At 48.4% G+C, this 21,318-nt stretch overlaps 1 protein-coding gene across 1 annotated transcript in view; it reads left to right on the top strand.

The window, feature by feature from the left end:
- The window catches only part of FTSJ3 (FtsJ RNA 2'-O-methyltransferase 3), a 48,748-nt gene that overhangs the window by 14,224 nt on the left and 13,206 nt on the right, over positions 1–21,318 (top strand). The window contains exons 10-19 of the mRNA XM_060256119.1: positions 3,165–3,245; positions 4,439–4,594; positions 5,599–5,734; positions 6,433–6,632; positions 9,942–10,053; positions 11,302–11,395; positions 12,961–13,132; positions 18,154–18,236; positions 18,359–18,461; positions 20,528–20,711. Coding sequence (XP_060112102.1) covers positions 3,165–3,245; positions 4,439–4,594; positions 5,599–5,734; positions 6,433–6,632; positions 9,942–10,053; positions 11,302–11,395; positions 12,961–13,132; positions 18,154–18,236; positions 18,359–18,461; positions 20,528–20,711 — 1,321 coding nt within the window. The remainder of the gene's footprint in view (positions 1–3,164; positions 3,246–4,438; positions 4,595–5,598; positions 5,735–6,432; positions 6,633–9,941; positions 10,054–11,301; positions 11,396–12,960; positions 13,133–18,153; positions 18,237–18,358; positions 18,462–20,527; positions 20,712–21,318) is intronic.

The following is a 21,318-nucleotide window of genomic DNA, read 5'->3' as shown; positions in this document are numbered from 1 at the left end:
CAAGCCAAGCCATCCGGCAGCTTGGAAAAATATATTTAAAGTTGCTTTCTTTCCACCTCTCCTCCCCCACATGTTTGCCTCCCTCCCAGTTTGGTGTAATGATTAAGTGTGCGGATTCTTATGTGGGAGAACCAGGTTTCTCCCCCACTCCTCCACTTGCACCTTCTGGAATGGTCTTGGGTCAGCCATAGCTTTCGTAGGAGTTGTCCTTGAAAGGGCAGATGCCATGCAAGCTCTCTCAGCCACACCTACCTCACAGGGTGTCTGTTGTGGGGGGGGAAAGGTTGTGACCGCTCTGAGACAGTGCCTGAGTATAGGGCAGGATATAAATATATTCTTCCCTCCCTCCCGCATCTGACTTTTATTCGACATGGTTCTTAATGTTAAGCAAATTTGGCCACCCGTTATAGTTAAACTGCAGCAATTATTTTATGGCTGGCTCCGCCTCCTGCGGCGGCCATTTTGTTGCTGCTCTCACCATGCCGAGTCACAGTTCCAAATGAGCCTGCCGGTGCAAAAAGGTCAGGGATCCCTGACCCAGCTCGTCCTTTTCTCTCGCAGGGTAAGCAGTTGGATGTCACCAACCCATTACAGTCTGCTCCGACTTGCCGTAGTTCTCCAAGGAGGGAAGGTCATTTCTGGCCCTGCTGACCCTTCCAGCAAGAGACGGCAAAGGCTGCTTCCAGGACTTTGAACATATGAAGCTGCCTTATACTGAATCAGACCTTTGGTCCATCGAAGTCAGTATTGTCTTCTCAGACTGGCAGCAGCTCTCCAGGGTCTCAAGCTGAGGTTTTTCACACCTATTTGCCTGGACCCTTTTTTGGAGATGCCAGGGATTGAACCTGGGACCTTCTGCTTCCCAAGCAGATGCTCTACCACTGAGCCACCGTCCCTCCCTCTACCAGTAAAGCAGGTCCTCTAGCCTCAGAGCTGTAGGCCTTTTTTTACCCATACCTTTTCTCGACGTCAATTTTTTAATATTATTTTTATTTAGCTCTGAGAGCACATAGTTACAACTTGCAGCTGCCGCCATGGGCATTTCATGCTTAAAACAACAAGCAAAAGAAACCTCTGCACCAGGGACAGTTGTGACCCGCATCAGTTCTGTAAATCGATCTGTAGGTTCTCTTAGTGTAGCTTTGCCCCTGTTTAACTCTTGTCATCCTGTCTTTGCTTAAATCCGCAGCAGAGACAAGACAAAAACCAAACCGCTGCAGCTCTTGACTGATAATTCCACTGATTGTATAAAGCCTTTATGAGCCGGAAGAATTGCAAAATTGATTTGCATGGTGATTTATTTATTTTTTTTGACCGCATTGTGGTGTTCTGTGACAGTTACGTCTATATTCGGTGTTAATTAATTTTGCAGTTCTTCTAACTTTTAAAGACTTTATACAATTAATGCAACGAGTTATTGAACAAGAGGTCAGGAAACACTGTTTAAGATACATTTCATTCGTTTATCAGCCAAGAGTCAACGGTGGTTTTGTCTTGATCTTGCCCTTCAATATACTGTGTTTTCCTTTTCTGTTACCTTACAAATCTGGGGCAGAGGTAGCCCCCCCAAAAGGTGCCCCGCCTCTCCCACTTCTGAGAATCCAACAGGTCTTGCTCACAGTTTTCCCTCCAGGGGTGGAATTCTAGCAGGAGCTCCTTTGCATATTAAGCCACACCCTTCTGATGTAGCCAATCCTCCAAGAGCTTACAAAAAAAAAAGCCTTGTAAGCTCTTGGAGGATTGGCAAAGGAGCACCTGCTAGAATTCCACCCCTGGTTCCCTCTAAGCTGAGCTAGTGTGAGGCAGCTCACAATTTTTGAACATATGAACATATATGAACATATGAAGCTGCCTTATACTGAATCAGACCCTCGGTCCATCAAAGTCAGTATTGTCTACTCAGACTGGCAGCGGCTCTCCAGGGTCTCAAGCTGAGCTTTTTCATGCCTTTTTGCCTGAACCCTTTTTAGTTGGAGATGCCGGGGATTGAACCTGGGACCTTCTGCTTCCCAAGCAGATGCTCTGCCACTGAGCCACTGTCCCTCCCCCAGGCGAATTTTTTCGCCTCCAGCTCCCACGTTTGCGTCTTAGCTCAGGAAAGATGGCCCCAGAGCAAATGAATGTATGCCGTAGCTCACCGCTTTAATGGCAGTCGCTCACAAAGTGGAATTTTTGCTCACAAGACTCCACCGCTCAGAGAGAGCATTGCTTGCTCATGCACCTCCAAAACACACCTTCGCTGGGGCAGGATAGCTGCTTAACTTACGGGGAACATTGCCTGAAGGGGCCACCGGTAGCCAGGAACAAGCACAGCCGAGCCCCAGCAGCTCTGCCACTGCTTCGAGGCCCGCTTGGCACACACCCTTCATCGGCAGGGAGAGTTGGCATCAGCTCACTGGTGGCTTCCTCTCCCACTGTTCTCAGTTTGTGACGGAAAGCAGCGGGTAAGCTAATGCCCGTTGCTGGAACCGCTGGGCAGACCGGCCCCTGCAGCAACGCCTCCGTTGCTCCACAAGGGTCCACTCGGTGTGGGTTGCTTCAGGGACGTTCTCTGAAGTTGTAGGCAAAAAAAAGAGAGCCAGTTTGGTGTAGTGGTTAAGTGCGCGGACTCTTATCTGGGAGAACCGGGTTTGATTCCCCACTCCTCCACTTGCACCTGCTGGAATGGCCTTGGGTCAGCCATAGCTCTGGCAGAGGTTGTCCTTGAAAGGGCAGCTGCTGTGAGAGCCCTCTCAGCCCCACCCACCTCACAGGGTGTCTGTTGTGGGGGAGGGAGATAAAGGAGATTGTGAGCCGCTCTGAGACTCTTTGGAGTGGAGGGCGGGATATAAATCCAATATCATCTTCTTCTTCTTTCCCTCGTTCTGCTCTTCGTTCTTAAGGACCAGAAACTTGTTTGTTGGGTTTGGTTTGGTTTTCGAAATGGGGATTCTACAGACAGTCTTTTGGACTCTGCTCCTGCGTCTACGGGGATGGAGATCTCGGAAGGTGCTTGCGCATGTCTCGTGGCCGGCCCTGCCGTGACAAGCTGGCGGCAACCTCGTGGTCGCTGTCCACTGATGGTGGGACTTGGTGCCTCTTCCAGGCTGCGGTTCCTGCACGGGGAGGCTGCTTGGGTGGGGAGAGGGGACGGTCGGAGTCTAACTGTCCTCTTTCCTTCTCAGGACTCTGTTGAACTGGAGGGCAAAGCTCCGGCGATTCCTTGCCAAGAAGTTGAAAGAACAAGCCAAGGAAATGAATCTCGAGTAAGAAGGAGGAGGCGCTGCCTTGGGTGTTTTCCGTGTGGGGATGGCCTGCATGGTGGTGAGATTGTCAAACCAGGACTTGGGAAAGTTAGGTTGGAGTCCCCAGGCTGATGGGTGAACTCGAAGGGGTGGCGGTGTGTCAGTTCAGCCTGAGCTGCCTCACAGGGTTGTCGTGAAATGGAGGAGAGAAGAACAATGTAAGCTCCTTGGGTCCCCATTGCAGGGTATGAGAGCCAGTTTGGTGTAGTTGTTAAGTGTGCGGACTCTAAGCTGGGAGAACCGGGTTTGATTCCCCACTCCTCCTCCACATGCAGCCAGGTGGGTGACTTTGAGTCACTCACAGTTCTCTCAGAGCTGTTCTGCTTAAGAGCAGTTTCTGTCAGAGCTCTCTCAGCCCCACCTACCTCCCAGGGTGTCTGTTGTGGGGAGGGGAACGGAAAGGAGATTGTAAGCTGCTATGAGACCCTGAATGAAGGGCAAGGTATAAATCCAACTCTTCTTCCTCCTCCCCTCCCTCCTTCTTTCCCTTGTTCTCCTCCTTCCTGCTTTTTCTTCTCCTTCTCCTTCCCTTTTCTTCTTTCTTCTTCTAAGCTGCCTTTGGCTGAGCCAGACAAGGCATCTAGCCCAGTTGCTCCTTTTATTTTGCCCTTCCTTGCAGGGTTGGCCAACGGTAGCTCTCCAGATGTTTTTTGCCTCCAACTTCCATCAGCCCCGGCCATTGGCCATGGCTAATGTAGTTGTAGGCAAAAAAACATCTGGAGAGCTACCGTTGGCCACCCCTGGTTCAACTCAGGGCAGTGAATGCAGTCTCCCCCTTTCTTTCATCCTCCCAATGGCTTTGCAGGGTTGGCTAAGCCAAGAGAGAGTGCTTACCTTAGGCAAGGCTTAGGGCAGCGTGGGGATCCAAAGCCATGTCTCTCCAGTCGCAGTCTGATGCTCTTACCCACTGCACCATGTGGGCTCTGCACTGTTGACCAACAGCGCTTTGGTCAGAAGTAGCTTTGCAGGCTCTTAGGTGCGGATCTTTCCCAGCTGCTGCCACCCAAGTCCTTGAGCTGGGCAATTCCTTTTGCATGGAAAGGACGTTCTCTGCTGCTGAGTGACGGCCCCCCCGCCTAGCACTACCGGTGAGGGGGGGGGGAGAGAGGAAACCACCCGGATTTTCCCAGGATCTCTTTCCCCCCACTTGTCAGCTTGAGCTCCGGCGAAGAAGAGGAAGCGACACAAGCTGGGCGAGCGGCTCCAGAGCCGCAGGGTGCCGTTGAGGAGCGAGAAGAGAAAGCAGAGGAGGAGCAACTGGAGAGGCAGCTGGCCGACCTCAAGGCTCAGGAGATGGCGGAACTCAAGCGGTAAGTCTGGGAGGAGACCGGAGGGGAGGTTTGCGGCCCGCCTCCTCGGCTTGGATCTGGCGGCAAGGAGCTGCAGCGCGGAAGAGGGGAAAGGAGAGTTGTACGCTAGGACATCCACACGAGGGCATCCAAGATGAGTGGTGGGGCATATTTCACCCGCGTGAATAGAAACCTAACGTTAGACTTAGTAGCTTGGCCACAAAACCTGTGGCGTTCACTGCTGCAGGAAGCACAGACAGATTCAAGAGGGGACTGAATACATGGAGCAGAAGTCCATCAGTGGCTATTAGGCACAAGGTATAGAGCCCCGTGGCACAGGGTGGTAAAGCTGCAGTACTGCAGTCTGAGCTCTCTGCTCACGACCTGAGTTCGATCCCGGTGGAAGCTGGGTTCAGGTAGCCGGCTCCAGGTTGACTCAGCCTTCCATCCTTCCGAGGTCGGTAAAATGAGTACCCAACTTGCTGGGGGGGGGGGGCGGGAAGTGTAGATGACTTGGGAAGGCAATGGCAAACCACCCCGTAAAAAAGGCTGCCATGAAAACGTCGTGAAGCAATATCACCCCAGAGACATAAGTGACTGGTGCTTGCACAGGGGACTACCTTTACCTTTTTTTTTTATAGATGGAGTCCTGTGTCTGGGACAGTGATCCTCTGTGTTCTTGGTGTTTGAGGGGGGCAACAGTGGGAGGGCTTCTGGAGTTCTGGCCCTGTTAGTGGACCTCCTGTTGGCCCCTGGGTTTTGGCTACTGTGGGACAAAGAGTGTGGGACTGGATGGGCCACTGGCCTGATCCAACATGGCTTCTCTTACGTTCCTAAGAATGCACAAGATGCTTGTATTTGCAAGAATTGTGGAGAAATCCTTTTAGCCCTTTCGAAGAACTCTTTTTCAGGGCTGGTTTCTTGGGAGGGCAGGACAAGCAGAAGCCTCTTTAAAACGGCCCTGGCTGCCTGGGGGTGTTATGGCATCTAACTGCTGCAACCTTGCTTTTTTTGTTCCTCCTCAGGAAGAAACGCAAAATCCTACGTGAGCGACGACGGCAACGAGAGCGCGTCGAGCTCAAGATGGACCTTCCGGGTGTTTCTGTTGCTGATGATGGCGATACGGGGATGTTCTCCCTCCGGGCCATTGGGAAAAGTCAGGTGAGGACAGAGGGAGCCAGCAGCAAACGTGAGTTTGGATGGTGAGTGGGGGGCTGCTGATCTAACTCCTGGAAAGAAACCCAATGGAACAGATCGTGCTTTCCTGTCATGCATACACACAGGGCTTTTTTTTTTTTTAGCAGGAATGCAGTTCCAACTGGCTTGGTGTCGGGGTATGGTCTAATATGCAAATGAGTTCCTGCTGGCTTTTTCTACCCCAAAGCCCTGTGTGACACAATGGTGATGTTGGAGGGGTGTGTGGTTGTCAAGACCTCAGTAGTTCAAAGAGCACAAACAATCCACTTGATCAGTGGTTATTTATTGACTCCTGACTATAGGCAGGACAGACTTCGCAAAGACTGACTTGGCGGGCTTTCTGCCCCCTTATATAGATTTCGTTGATGCCGTTACATTTTCAAAGGAAAGCGGGAAGCAGCAACCCCTCCCCCCAAGTCATTCCCAGGCCCCTTTTGCAGGTGCTCCTGGTCTGGGGGAACGACCTTGGTTTCCCTAGTAACCCCTCAGACCAGTGTGCAGGAATTTGATAACTGTTACAAAAGGGATAGGTGCAGCAGAAGCAAGGAGACAAAAGTGAAAACTTTTCAGCAAAACAGAAAAAAATGGCAAGGCGCTTAACAGTGTGGTCTAATGTGCAAAAAGCCCTGCATACACACCACCCTTTTTTTTTTTAATTCCAGCTACTCCATGAGATGGTCCAGGGTGATATGGCGGCAGCAGACTCCTTTGTGGAGACCACCACAGGCGTAGATGACCTGTCCCTCTCCGAGGGGGAAGAATCCGGTGATGACGTCTCTCTAGCCAGCGAACTGGACGACGAGGAACTGGCTGAGGTCGAAGAGCGGGCGAGCCAGCTGAAGCCACCTTGTGCCCCTGTGAGGTGAGTGGGACAAGGGGATACAGACACGAGGCACAGTCACTTCCATTGATGTGACAAACTTGAGGAAAATATATGAACACATGAAGCTGCCTTATACTGAATCAGACCCTGGGTCCATCAAAGTCAGTCTTGTCTACTCAGACTGGCAGCGGCTCTCCAGGGTCTCAAGCTGAGGTTTTTCACACCTACTTGCCTGGACCCTTTTTAGTTGGAGATGCCGGGGATTGAACCTGGGACCTTCTGCTTACCAAGCAGATGCTCTACCACTGAGCCACCGTCCCTCCCCTGGCATCATACAAGGGGGGGGGGAGAGCCATACAAACACTGTGCACAATTGCAGTTATCCTTCCATAAAAAAGGGAGGAAAATCAGGAATTGTGTGTATGTGCTGTGGTCTGAAATGATTTTTGCATTCCCAGTCATAAGCCAGTGTGGTGTAGTGGTGAGCGGCAGTGGTCTCGGGGTTTGATTCCCCACTCCTCCACATGGAAACCGCTGGGCGACCTTGGGCCAGTCACAGTTCTCTCGGAGCTCTCTCAGCTCCACTTGCCTCACAAGGTGCCTGTTGTAGGGAGAGGAAAGGAAGACGATTGTAAGGTAGAGAAAAATGGAGTATAAAATCCTACTCTTCTTCTTCCATCACCCTCAGCAGACCATCAGTTCACTCAGGTGTATTGTGAGTGTTGACCTGGAGAGAGGAACAAGGCATTGAGAGGCCAGAAACTTTAGGAGACCAGAGGTCTTGGTGCTAGAATATCTTGTTGTTCAGTCGCGCAGTCGAGTCAGCCTCTTTGTGACCCCATGGACCAAGTCACGCCAGGCCCTCCTGTCTTCCACCATCCTCCGAAGTCTGCTCAAATTCGTGTATGTTACATCAGTAATGCTGTCCAGCCATCTCATCTTTTGCCATCTCCTTCTTCTTTTGCCTTCTGTCTTTCCCAGCATCAGGGTCTTCTCCAGTGAGTGCTCCCTTCTCATTTGGTGGCCGAAGTATTTGAGCTTCAGCTTCAGCATCTGACCTTCCAGGGAACAGTCATGGTTGATTTCCCTTAGGACTGACTGATTTGATCTTCCTGCAGTCCAAGGGACTCTCAAGAGTCTTCTCCAGCACCACAGTTCGAAAGCATCTATTCTTCTGCGCTCAGCCTTCCTTATGGTCCAGCTCTCACAGCTATACATTACTACTGGGAATACCATCGCTTTGACTATACGGACTTTTGTTGGCAGGGTGATGTCTTTACTTTTTATTATACTGCCCAGGTTCGCCATAGCTGTCCTCCCAAGGAGCAAACGTCTTTTAGTTTCATGGCTAAAGTCGCCATCTGCAGTGATCTTGGACCCCAGAAATGTGAAGTCTGTCACTACTTCCATATCTTTCCCTTCTATTTGCCAAGGTGTGATGGGGCCAGATGCCATGATCTTAGTTTTTTTATGTTGAGTTTCAAGCCTACTTTTGTGCTCTCCTCTTTCACCCTCAACAAGAGGTTCTTTAGGTCTTCCTCACTTTCTGCCATCTGCATATCTAAGGTTGTTGATGTTTTTCCCATCAATCTTAATTCTGGCTTCTGCTTCATCCAGGCCAGCACTCCACATGATGTACTCTGCATATAAAGTAAATAAGCAGGGTGACAATATACATCCTTGTCGAACTCCTTTTCCTTTTCTAAACCAATCGGTTGTTCCATATCCTGTTCTGACAGTTGCTTCTTGACCCTTATACAGGTTTCTCAGGAGACATGTGAGGTGGTCTTGCTACAGTTTGTTGTGATCCACACAATCAAAGGCTTTAGCGTAGTCAATGAAACAGAAATAGACGTTTTTCTGATACTCCCATGCTTTCTCCATAATCCAGCGAATGTTGGCAATTTGATCTCTAGTTCCTCTACCTCTCCGAAACCCAGCTTGAACTTCTGGTAGTTCCCAATCGACATACTGCTGAAGCCTAGCTTGTAGGATCTTTAACATGACCTTGCTGGCATGTGAAATGAGTGCAGTGGTGCGATAGTTTGAACATTCCTTGGCATTACCCTACTTTGGGATTGGAATATGAACTATGAAACGTTCCCTTGATTTCTCCAATTTTCTTGACGAGATCTCTTGTCCTTCCCATTCTGTTATTTTCCTCTATTGCTATGCATTGTTCCTTCAGGAAGGTCTCCTTATCTCTCCTTGCTGTTCTCTGGAAATCATTACTACATACATTCAGCCATACATTGCTACTGGGAATACCATCGCTTTGACGATACGGACTTTTGTTGGCAGGGTGATGTCTCTGCTTTTTATTATATTGCCCAGGTTTGCCATAGCTGTCCTCCCAAGGAGCAAACGTCTTTTTATTTCATTACTACAGTCACCATCTGCAGTGACCTTGGATCCCAGAAATGTGAAGTCTGTCACTGCTTCCATGTCTTCCCCTTCTATTTGCCAAGGAGTAATGGGGCCGGATACCATGGTCTTAGTTTTTTTGATGTTATCTTAGGGTGGGTATTAATCGGGGGCCTATGCTCATGCACCCTGCAAAGTAATAATACAATGCTTAGAACGAGTTAAAATATGAATAGCTGGTCTGAAAGCTGTATCCTGCTCGCCCTCATCACTGAAGGAAGGCTTCTTGTGTTAGGGTATGCCTGTTAAGTCATTAGCACTTGGACAGTATACAGCAGGGGTGACCAAACTTGCTTAACGTAAGAGCCACATAGAATAAACGTCAGATGTTTGGGAGTCACAAGACGTGAATGTCAGATGTTTGAGAGCCACAAGGAAGGAAGGAAGGAAATAGATTGGGGGGGGGAGGGAGAGGTGGAAAGAATGCAACTTTAAATGCATTCTCCAAGCTGCTGGCCAATGGGCTTTAAGAGCCACACAATATGTGTGAAAGAGCCACATGTGACTCCCAAGCCATAGTTTGGCCACACCTGGTATACAGGGACATCACGCATAGCCGCTGTCATCTGGCAATACACACCACTCTTTTTTTGGTTCCAGCTCCTCCATGGTAATGACCAGTTGCTTGCGAGCTGGATCAGAGCCCTGGATGGAGGGTTCCTCCAACCCATATGCCTTACATTTGACACTCCTGCATTAACGCGTTTCCCTCTGCGTATCTTATCGTGGGCTCGCATTGCATCTTGTAGTAAAGTTTCTGGCCTCTGGAGGGCAGCAAGAACGTGCTTGCAAGGGAGAATTCTTCTCCCTTTGCCATGTTGAGCCTCTCTCACCTGTGCAGGGGGAGAGCCGGCTGCAGCCTGAAGGACAGAGGGGGTGGGGATGTGATTTGTGCTTCACCAGGGTTCTGATTATTCATTATAGGGCTGCTGAGGAAGAGGAGGAGGAGGATGCAGAGGCCGGGAATCCCCTGCTGGTGCCTCTGGAGGACAAGGAGGAGCGTGAGAAACATCAGGCCCACCTGTGGTTTGGGAAGGTGGGTGTCTTTTCCCCGATAAGCGTATAGGGGGGTTCTCTGCCAGTGGAATGGATACCGTGCATCCTGGAGACATGCAGGGAGGAATGGTTCTCCCTCCATGAGGTCCATCAGTGGCTATTAGCCACAGGGTGGAACTCTCTGCCTGGGGCAGTGATGCTCTGTATTCTTGGCCATGTGCTTGGGGGGCAACAGTGGGAGGGCTTCTAGTGACCTGGCCCACTGATGGACCTCCTGATGGCACCTGTTTTGTTGGGGGGGTTTTGCCACGGTGTGACACAGAGTGTTGGACTGGATGGGCCATTGGCCTGATCCAAAATGGCTTCTCTTATGTTCTTATGTGACACAGAGTGTTGGACTGGATGGGCCATTGGCCTGATCCAACATGGCTTCTCTTATGTTCTTATGTGACACAGAGTGTTGGACTGGATGGGCCATTGGCCTGATCCAACATGGCTTCTCTTATGTTCTTCTGTGACACAGAGTGTTGGACTGGATGGGCCATTGGCCTGATCCAACATGGCTTCTCTTATGTTCTTATGTGACACAGAGTGTTGGATTGGATGGGCCATTGGCCTGATCCAACATGGCTTCTCTTATGTTCTTATGTGACACAGAGTGTTGGACTGGATGGGCCATTGGCCTGATCCAAAATGGCTTCTCTTATGTTCTTATGTGACACAGAGTGTTGGACTGGATGGGCCATTGGCCTGATCCAACATGGCTTCTCTTATGTTCTTATGTGACACAGAGTGTTGGACTGGATGGGCCATTGGCCTGATCCAACATGGCTTCTCTTATGTTCTTATGTGACACAGAGTGTTGGACTGGATGGGCCATTGGCCTGATCCAACATGGCTTCTCTTATGTTCTTATGTGACACAGAGTGTTGGACTGGATGGGCCATTGGCCTGACCCAACATGGCTTCTCTTATGTTCTTCTGTGACACAGAGTGTTGGACTGGATGGGCCAGTGGCCTGATCCAACATGGCTTCTCTTATGTTCTTATGTGACACGGAGTGTTGGACTGGATGGGCCACTGGCCTGATCCAACATGGCTTCTCTTATGTTCTTATGTGACACAGAGTTTTGGACTGGATGGGCCATTGGCCTGATCCAACATGGCTTCTCTTATGTTCTTATGTGACACAGAGTGTTGGACTGGATGGGCCATTGGCCTGACCCAACGTAGCTTTTCTTACGTTCTTACCCTTTTGTTTTGTGCACTTTTCTTTCCTGCTGTTCAGGAAGCTTTTGCTGGGATCGATGATGACAGCGATGAAGATCTGGAGATTGGGCAGGCCCAGATGCTGTCCCAGAGCCAGGTGGCGCCTGCTACAGGTGAGCCCCTTTGTTCCCGGGGATTGTTGGGCCTGGTGATGGAGATGAAAATATAAAGAGGGGAGGAAGGAGATCTCTCCTGACCCTCTTGATTATTCAAAGTGTCCAGCAATGTTTTTAAAACCACAGCACACGTACAATAATAATAATAATATGATACTGGATTTATATCCCTCCCTTCACTCTGAATCTCAGAGTCTCAGAACGGCTCACCTTCCTCCCCCACAACAAATACCCTGTGAGGTAGGTGGGGCTAAGAGAGTTCTCCCAGAAGCTGCCTTTTCAAGGACAACTCTGTGAGAGCTATGGCTGACCCAAGGCCATTCCAGCAGCTGCAAGTGGAGGAATGGGGAATCAAACTCATTTCTCCCAGATAAGAGTCCGCACACCTCACCACACCAAACTGACTCTCAGGTAATACGTTAAAAAAAGCCAACAGGATAATAAAAATCAGGAACAGAAGAAGCCAGAAGTGGAATATAACCATAGAGATTACATAGAAGAGATTAGATTTCAGAGTCTCACAGCAATTTACAATCTCCTTTCCCTTCCTCTCCCCACAACAGATGCCCTGTGAGGTAGGTGGAGCTGAGAGAACTCTGAGAGATTTGCTCTTGAGTGAACAGCTCTGAGAGAACTTGTGACTGGCCCAAGGTCACCCAGCAGCTGCATGTGGAGGAGTGGGGAATCAAGAGTCTGACTGTATGTAGTAGGGGACCCAGAGTGCTTTATATCACCATCCTCCATTTTATCCTCACAGATGCCCTGTGGGATTTGAACCTGAATCTCACAGATCCTGGTCCTGCGCTCTAATCACTGCACCACAGCGGTTCGTTGAGAGCTCTCCAAAAACTTGCTCATTGCTTGATGGCTGGTTGCTTGACGAGATACTGTGCCACTCCTTCCAAGGGAAAGGCCCTCAGTTAAAATTATGCATGGAATGGAGATAGTTGACAAAGAGAAATTTTTCTCCCTCTTCCAAGAGCCTAGAATTTTGGGTTTGATTCCTCACTCCTCCACTTGCACCTGCTGGAGTGACCTTGGGTCAGTTATAACTCTCTCAGAGTTGTTCTCTCAAGAGCAGTTTCTGTCAGAGCTCTCTCAGCCCCACCTACCTCACAGGGTGTCTGTTGTGGGGAGGGGAGGGGAAAGGAGATTGGAAGCTGCTCTGAGACTCCTTCAGGTAAAGAAAGGCGGGGTATAAATCCAATCTCTTCTTTTTCTTTATGCTGCCACTGCAGGGTAAAGGTGGGTCCTGGGTCAAGGAAGGTTGGGAGACCACTGTGGTAAAACACCAGGCCAAAGACTTATTAATGTATACTCCCCCTACTCTGTTGAAGGGTCCTTGAGGCACCTCCCTTTGTTTGTGGGACAGGAGGTTTCACTGACCCTGGGGTGTTCCTTCTGTTTCAAGCCCCCCTCCCGTAGCTAAAATGTCTACAGGGGCTGGGAATTGGGGCAGGTGCCTTGTCTGAATTTCCACAGTGAAGGTCTTCACTCGTGAGTACAGGGTGCTTTGAGGGAGGGGAGGTCCCTCTCTTGACCCGCACCCTTCTCTTACCTAGTTTCCCGAAAGACGAAAAAGAAGCCAAAACAAGCGCCGAAGCAGGAGGCCGTGCCAGAGCCAACCCCCGAAGGAGGCCAGGATTCTGGAGAAACCAGAACCCCATTGGAAGCAAAGGACTCTGACACAGACGAGAGCGACAGCAGCGACAGCAGCGACAGCGATGAGGAAAGGTGAAGGAATTATGCTGTGCGGGGTTGTGTGAGCGTTTTTTTTGGCTGCTGAGATAACGGGGATTCCAAAAAAGAAACACTGGGAGATACCGCTTACTACTAAGCCTGAAAGTTTATCACAAAAGGTTATTTTTTTTTTTGACAATTAACTAACAAATGTATTATTAACCCTAAACACAAAGAAACATAAGTCCCTAATAAAGTCCTTAGAGTAGATACACATGGGAAAAGTCCAACATGAGAACATCTTCACGTAGTGATTTCTTCAGTGAAATTTTCTTCAATGAAATATGGATTTCCAAATGTTGCTTGGAAATCCCTGGACAGGTCATCCACTTCTGCCCCACCTGTTTCCAATTCTTTTTCAACAGGGGATATTCCACAAATTTTCTAAAAACACGAAAAGAGACCTTAATTATTTATCAGGTAGCATGAGATCTCTTTTCATGTTTTTAGAAAATCTGTGGATTTTCAAATTTTTTGTGTTTTTGATTATCTCCATAGTGACTTCTCTCTTAGTTCAACCTCCAAGTAGGACCTGGAGCTCTCCTGGTATTACAGAGATGACAGAGATCAGTTCCCCTGGAGGAAACGGCTGCTTTTTGTGTTTTAACAATTTATGAATAACATATGGTTACAATATTTAATTGTCATTTTCTATACTAACCCATATGATATTTCTACCCCCCGCTCCCTCCAATATTTGACTTCCCCGAAGTTATTAATTTGAGTTCCATTATAAAGGTACCACTAATCTCTCAAAGTTCAATGCTTTTCTTTTCTCACTAATACTAAAAAATTGTCCAATATCGTTTTGCTTTCCACTCTTTCTCCATATATCCTTTAAATTTCTTCCACTCCTTTTTGAATATGTCTATGTCATAGTCTCTTAAAGTTTTAGTTGATTTGTCCATCTCACGCCACGATAAAACGTTCACAATCCAATCCCATTTCTCTGGTATTTTCCCTTGTTTCCACAGCTGCGCATACAGTGTTCTAGCAGCTGAGAGCAAGTACCAGATTAAAGTCCTATCTTCCTTTGGAAATTTTTCTAATTGTAATCCAAGCAAAAAAGTCTCTGCAGTTTTCTTAAAGTCATAGCCCAAAATTTTGGAGATTTCTTGTTGTATCATCTTCCAGTACTCTTTCGCTTTTTCACAAGTCCACCACATGTGAAAGAAAGAACCTTCGTGTTTTCTACATTTCCAACATCTATCCGACATCTTTTTACTCATCCTAGCCAGCTTTTTCGGAGTCATATACCACCTATACATCATCTTAAAACAGTTCTCCTTAATACTCTGACAAGTTGAGATCTTCATCGAGTTCTTCCAAAGGTGCTCCCATGTATCCATTTGTATTTCTCTCTTCACATTAATTGCCCATTTTACCATTTGAGACTTCTTCTGTAGACCATTTCAATAATAATTTATATACTTTCGATATTAATTTTTCATTATCCCCAAGCAGGACCCCTTTCCAGTTCTGTTTGCTCACGTCTAATTCCATCCGATTTAATATCATTTTCCATTAAGCTTTTAATTTGTTGCATTTGAAACCAGTCACACTTGTTATTTAACTCTTCTGCAGATTTTAATTCAATTTTGTCCCCTTGTATCTTGAACAGTTGATTATATGACATCGCTCTTTCTTCATCAGATTCAGCTGTTATTTTTATTACTTCTGCTGGCACTATCCAAAGCGGTTTTCTCTCATCACCATATTTCTTATATTTTACCCAAGTGTTTAACAAACTATTTCTGACATAATGGTGAGAGAAAAAACCATCCATCTTCTTCTTTCCATAATACAAATACGCGTGCCAGCCGAATTTATTCCCATGAGTTTCTAACCGTAAAGGTTTTTTATCTAACAGTATTATCCAATCTTTAATCCATGTCAAACAAACCGCATCATGATACAATCTTAAATCCGGGAGCTGGAAACCACCTCTTTCTTTGGCATCTATTAAAATCTTCGTCTTAATCCTTGGTTTCTTTCCAGCCCATATAAAATCAGAAATCTTCCTTTGCCATTTGTTAAATTGTTTTGTATCCTTCACAATCGGGATAGTTTGGAACAAATACATTATTCTTGGCAGAATATTCATCTTAATTGCAGCTATCCTTCCCAATGAGGACAAGTTAAGTCTATTCCATTTCATCAATCACAAAAGGTTATTTAAAAAGTCAACAGTTCATCACAAACATACACTATAAATCACAGGCACAAAAAACATACAAGGGAGTCCATAAGATAACTCTTACAAAACTTGCTCAAACTGGCATTTCTTGAAAGGTGCTACAAAGAATTTTACAGAATCCTTAAAGCAGATATTTCACAAGTCAGTCTTCCGGTGTGGCACAGATGTGTGAGAAGTAAAGTCGATTCGTATAAAGCCAGTCAGTCCACGTAAAACCAATGTGATATGTTTCGTTGCCTTTGTCAAGACTTGTGGCTTAAAGTGGAACCAGTCCTTCCCCATCAGTTCCGTAACAAGGCACGGGCTCGTTCTTTGTATAAACTGAAAAGGCTCTCGCGACAACAGGGGGGCAGAATCTACACTGACTCTTGCTGAGAGATGACTTTGAAATTCAGAGCAGTCCTTGGGTGTGCAGTGCGGAAATGGCCCTGGGGCAGAAATACTTGGCCCGGTCTCCCAACCTGCTGGAACCTCTGGAGGACTCTGAGGAATTTTGAGAGTGGGTAGAAGATGCTCTGTGTCAGCAGGGGCGTCCTTACCCTCCGCAGTACGAGTGGCCAGTGCTCTATCTGGAAGTGAGCCGTGGGACTTTTCTGGTCAGTTCAAAGGAAGGCTTTGCAGGTAGAAAAACAGAGAAAGCTGTCTGTTACTCGGCCTGACATGGAAAGCCTGGGCTAGAAGAAGAAGAAGATATTGGATTTATATCCCGCCCTCCACTCCGAAGAGTCTCAGAGTGGCTCACAATCTCCTTTACCTTCCTCCCCCACAACAGACACCCTGTGAGGTAGATGAAGATATTGGATTTATATCCCGCCCTCCACTCCGAAGAGTCTCAGAGCAGCTCACAATCTCCTTTACCTTTCTCCTCAACAACAGTCCCTGTGAGGTGGGTGGGGCTGAGAGGGCTCTCACAGCAGCTGCCCTTTCAAGGACAGAGGCTCAGAGCGGCCTACAATCTCCTTTACCTTCCTCCCCCACAACAGACACCCTGTGAGGTGGGTGGGGCTGAGAGGGCTCTCACAGCAGCTGCCCTTTCAAGGACAGAGGCTCAGAGCGGCTCACAATCTCCTTTACCTTCCTCCCCCACAACAGACACCCTGTGAGGTAGGTGGGGCTGAGAGGGCTCTCACAGCAGCTGCTCTTTCAAGGACAGAGGCTCAGAGCGGCCTACAATCTCCTTTACCTTCCTCCCCCACAACAGACACCCTGTGAGGTGGGTGGGGCTGAGAGGGCTCTCACAGCAGCTGCCCTTTCAAGGACAGAGGCTCAGATCGGCCTACAATCTCCTTTACCTTCCACCCCCACAACAGACACCCTGTGAGGTGGGTGGGGCTGAGAGGGCTCTCACAGCAGCTGCCCTTTCAAGAACAACCTCTGCCAGAGCTATGGCTGACCCAAGGCCATTCCAGCAGGTACAGGTGGAGGAGTGGGGAATCAAACCCAGTTCTCTCGGATAAGAGTCAGCATACTTAACCACGACACCAAACTGGCTCTCCACACCAAACTGGCTAGACCAAACTCATCAGATCTCAGAACGTAAACAGAGTCAGCCCTGGTCAGTATTTGGGTGCGAGAACACCAAGGAATACTAGGATCGTGGCACGGAGGCTGGCAGTGGCAAAACACCTCTGAATGTCTCTTGCTTTGAAAACCACTGGTTTGCCATGAGTTAGCCTTGACATGTCCACCTGGAAGTCGTGGTGACTGACACCTACGGGGGCCTGGAGGATATTCAGGCAGGCGGCTGAACAAAACCTGCCTCTGCCTCCCAGCTGCTGGTTTTCCAAGGAGGTCTCCTATCCAAGTGCTTGTCAGAGTCTACCCTGCTTAGCTTCTGAGATCTGATAAGATCAGGCTTGCCTGGGCTCTCCAGGTCAGGGAAATTTAAAAAACAGATCCCTGTTCTTGGTCATCGGTGTAGGGCAGGAGTCAGCCTATAGATCAGGGGTCCCCAACAGGGTGCCTGTGGGTGTCAGGGCACCTGCTGACACCTTTCCTGTGGCCCGCCAGGTGTTTTTAGAAAATGGATGGGGCAAGGTGGGGCATTTGCCCAGCAAGGCTTCTGATTGGCCATTGAAGATTCAGTTGGCCACTGGAGATTGTAAGAACCGTTTTAAATGTTGCTTTTGTAGCAGCTGCCGCCACCAGGCAGGGATCTTCACTGTGCGACAGAAAGTAAGAACATTTTGGATCAGGCCAATGGCCCATCCAGTCCAACACTCTGTGTCACACAATGGCAAAAAAACCCAAAAACCCACACAAACAGGTGCCAAAGTAAACGGTGGCTATTTTGTGGCGGCCATTTTGTAGATGTGTCTGCCAGACTGTGTCAGAATTCCAAAGATGACTGCAGGCTCAAAAAATGTTGGAGATTCCTGGTATATTTTCAGTCTGATCTTTCCCCTAATTTTCCCTACCCTGTCATCTTTGGGTAGTTATTGCTCTTGTATGTCCTGTTTACACACGATTCTGTCCATATATTGCACCCTTTGAGTTCTGTGAGCCACTGGGAGAAGGACCACTGGCTCCCTAGAGAGCCAGTTTGGTGTAGCGGTTAAGAGCAGCAAACACTACCCTGGAGAACCAGGTTTGATTCCCCACTTCTTCACACGCAGCCAGCTGGGTGACCTTCGGTCAGTCACAGTTCTTTCAGAGCTTTCTCTCAAGAGCAGTTCTCAAAAGAGCTCTCTCCACCTCACCTGCCTCACAGGATGTCTGTTGTGGGGAGAGGAAGGAAAGGAGATTGCAGGCGGCTTTGAGAGGGGTGAAAAGAGTGGGGTGTAAAAACCAACTCATCTCCTTCTGTTTCCCCATTCAGGGTGCCGTCAGCTCCACGTGCAGGAGCAAAGCATTCTTTGGCAGAGACCGGCGATATTGAGGTGGTTCCTATTGAAGATCCAGGTGAGCCAAAAGAGAAGAAGCAGGTTCCCACCTTCCCATTATTCATGCTTCTTTCTGCTTCCTCATGAGCACAGCTGGGCACTAGCCTGGAAGCCAACTGAAACTTTCATCTCTTTCCCCAGTGAAACGAGCTCGGGTTCTGGATGCCGAAGGACTGGCGCTGGGGGCGGTCATTGCCACATCCCGCAAGGCCAAGAGAGATTTGATCGACGGTTCTTTCAACAGGTAACTTTGGGGGATGGGGGAGAATCCAGAAAAGTCCTTCGTGAAGTGGGAGGACTGGAGGAAATTGCCAGGGGCTTCTGGGGACACTGGTGATATGGGAATGGTCTGTTCCAGAGATACTGGGGCCACAGAAGTCATCTTTAATGTGAAACATTGGAAACTAACGAAGTTCAATGGAGACACTCGAGGATGCGGTCACACAGAAGTAGCACAAAGTATAGCATTAGGAGCAGACTCTAACCTCATTAATCTGATAAGAGGAATTTGCTTCTGGGAAAATGTTAGTCCAAGGGTGGCCAGACTGCACTCGGGAGCCACATGTGGCTCTTTCACACACATCGTGTGGCTCTCGAAGCCCCCATTATCCTTTTGGCCAGCTTAGAGAAGGCATTTGTCTCTTTAAATCACTTCTTCACCAAGTGGGTGGTTGGATGGATGGAAGAAAGGAAGAAAGGATGGAAAATAGATGGGGGAGGGGGAGAGGTGGAAAGAAAGCAACTTACATTACATTTACAATATTACATTTGGGGTTTTCCTTTTTAAGAAAGCACACAAAACCCCCAAGCTTCTAGCCGTTACAATTAGGACGGCAGCATCACTGAAACCTCCAAAGTGGGTGGCGAGATTTCCTGGTGCTTCCGTACCTTGCGCAAGTTCTCGCCCTGCCTTGTGATTTGCAAAACTGCAGATTGCTTCAGTGTGCAGAGTTTTGGAAGGCTGCCAGGTTCTACTTCCTTGACGCCGAGTTTGAATTGCATCGGTGTGGAATTTTAAGCATGGAAGCCAGTGTTCCCGTGTGGGTTGAGCTTGGAGAGAGAGAATTCGTTTAAAGGTTACTCTTAGACTAACATTTTCCCAGAAGCAAATTCGTCTCTCATCAGATTACCTGTGTGTAACATTATGATTTCAAAGGATGTCTGGGACAGCATGTTCGTCTCTAACCTTTGGTTCTGTTTTTTAAACTTCTGGTTGCATCTACAACCCAAACCATATTCCAGGGGTGGCCAACGGTAGCTGTCCAGATGTGTTTTTTTTGCCTACAACTCCCATCAGCCCGAGCCAACATGGCCAATGGCTGGGGCTGATGGGAGTTGTAGGCAAAAAAACATTTGGAGAGGTACCGTTGGCCACCCCTGCCCTATTCCACTTCATTGTTTATCAAATGTCACATCTTGCCAATCCTATTGACTTGTTTTGTGTAATCTGTCTTGGGTCCCAATGAGAAAGGCAGACTAGAAATAACATAACCAAATAAATAATTTAATAATGACCAGCTTATATGCTATGAGAGACCTGAAGGAGGTACCAGCAGCTGCTCCTACAACCCCTAAGTGCAAATTGTTAGCCACCCTGAGTCCGCATCTGGAGAGGGTGGGGATAGAAAACTAAATAAATAAATAAATAGAAGAGGCTGCCTCTTGCTTCTCTGAATCACTTTCTGTTCTGACTTAAGGGCTCCTTCCAGCTTGCCTCTGTTCAGAGCAGCAGTTGCATCCGAAGTTAGTAGGTCATTCGGACATTCCCATTGCAGAAACACAGCCAGGTTACCCACCCTCAGAGTTACCTGTTACATCTCTGTATAATCACATCTCTGGACTTGCCTCCTTCAGATCAGGGGGGCTAAGAATCAGCCATTTGTGTGTGTGTGTGTGTGTGTGTGCGCAAGAATCAGGACTGCTTCCCAATTTTGTTGTTGTTGGTAGTGGTGTGGTGTTGTTGGTATTTTTGTACGTTGTGAGTCTGTGAGTGCATGCATGCCTGGAACTCATGGCGACCTCTGGCAACCCCTACTGGGGCATGGAGAACATTCAGAGAAGTGACTTGATTCATCCTGCCTCTGCCTCCCAGCCCTGGTATTCCTGGGAGGTCTCCCACCCAAGCAGTTGCCAGGGTTGACCCTGCTTAGCTTCTGAGATCTGATGAGATCAGGCTTGCCAAAAAGTCAGGGCAGGTCTGCTTCTCTATTTTAATTCGGGGGTGAGGGAGTGCTGCTTCCGCATCAGAATTATGAGGAGGTTGCCCTAATCTGCCTTCTGAGTATGTGTTCCCCCTGCCGCCCCCTCCAGATACACATTTAACGAGGAGGAAGGCGAGCTCCCCGAATGGTTTGTCCAGAATGAGCAGCAGTACCGGCGCAAACCCTTGCCGCTGGACAAGCAGGCCGTGGAAGAGTATCGCCAGCGCTGGCGGGAGATCAACGCCCGGCCCATCAAGAAAGTAGCCGAAGCCAAAGCCCGCAAAAAGCGCCGGGTAAGCAGCTCACATCCATCCAGGCAGGGGTCATTGCGTAGAAAGAGAGGTGCTGAGGCTCATTAGCACAGCTCATTTGCATAACACATTTGCAGATGACATCACCAGAAAGTATGCTAAATTATATCAGCTCAGCAGCTACGTTAAAATGCTTCTTGAATTCTAATTGGAGAGCCAGTTTGGTGTAGTGGTTAAGTGTGCGAACTCTTATCTGGGAGAACCGGGTTTGATTCCCCACTCCTCCACTTGCACCTGCTAGCATGGCCTTGGGTCAGCCAGAGCTCTTGCAGGGGTTGTCCTTGAAAGGGCAGCTGCTGTGAGAGCCCTCTCCAGCCCCACCCACCTCACAGGGTGTCTGTTGTGGGGGAGGAAGGTAAAGGAGATTGTGAGCCGCTCTGAGACTCTTCGGAGTGGAGGGCAGGATATCTTCTTCTATATCTAATTGTCATAAGCAGTATTCCCTCTAAGCTGCAGAGTCTTGTGAGCAAAAATTCTACTTTGTGAGCTCCTGGCATTAAAGTTGTGAGCTACTGACATTAAAGTTGTGAGTTACTGCATAGATTATTGCCCTCTGGGGTCATCCTTTCTGAGCTAAGATGAAAGTGTG

Source organism: Heteronotia binoei, chromosome 15, assembly GCF_032191835.1.
Source record: "Heteronotia binoei isolate CCM8104 ecotype False Entrance Well chromosome 15, APGP_CSIRO_Hbin_v1, whole genome shotgun sequence".
Taxonomy (NCBI): Eukaryota; Metazoa; Chordata; class Lepidosauria; order Squamata; family Gekkonidae; genus Heteronotia; species Heteronotia binoei.
This window is presented reverse-complemented; position numbering and strand designations above follow the sequence as displayed.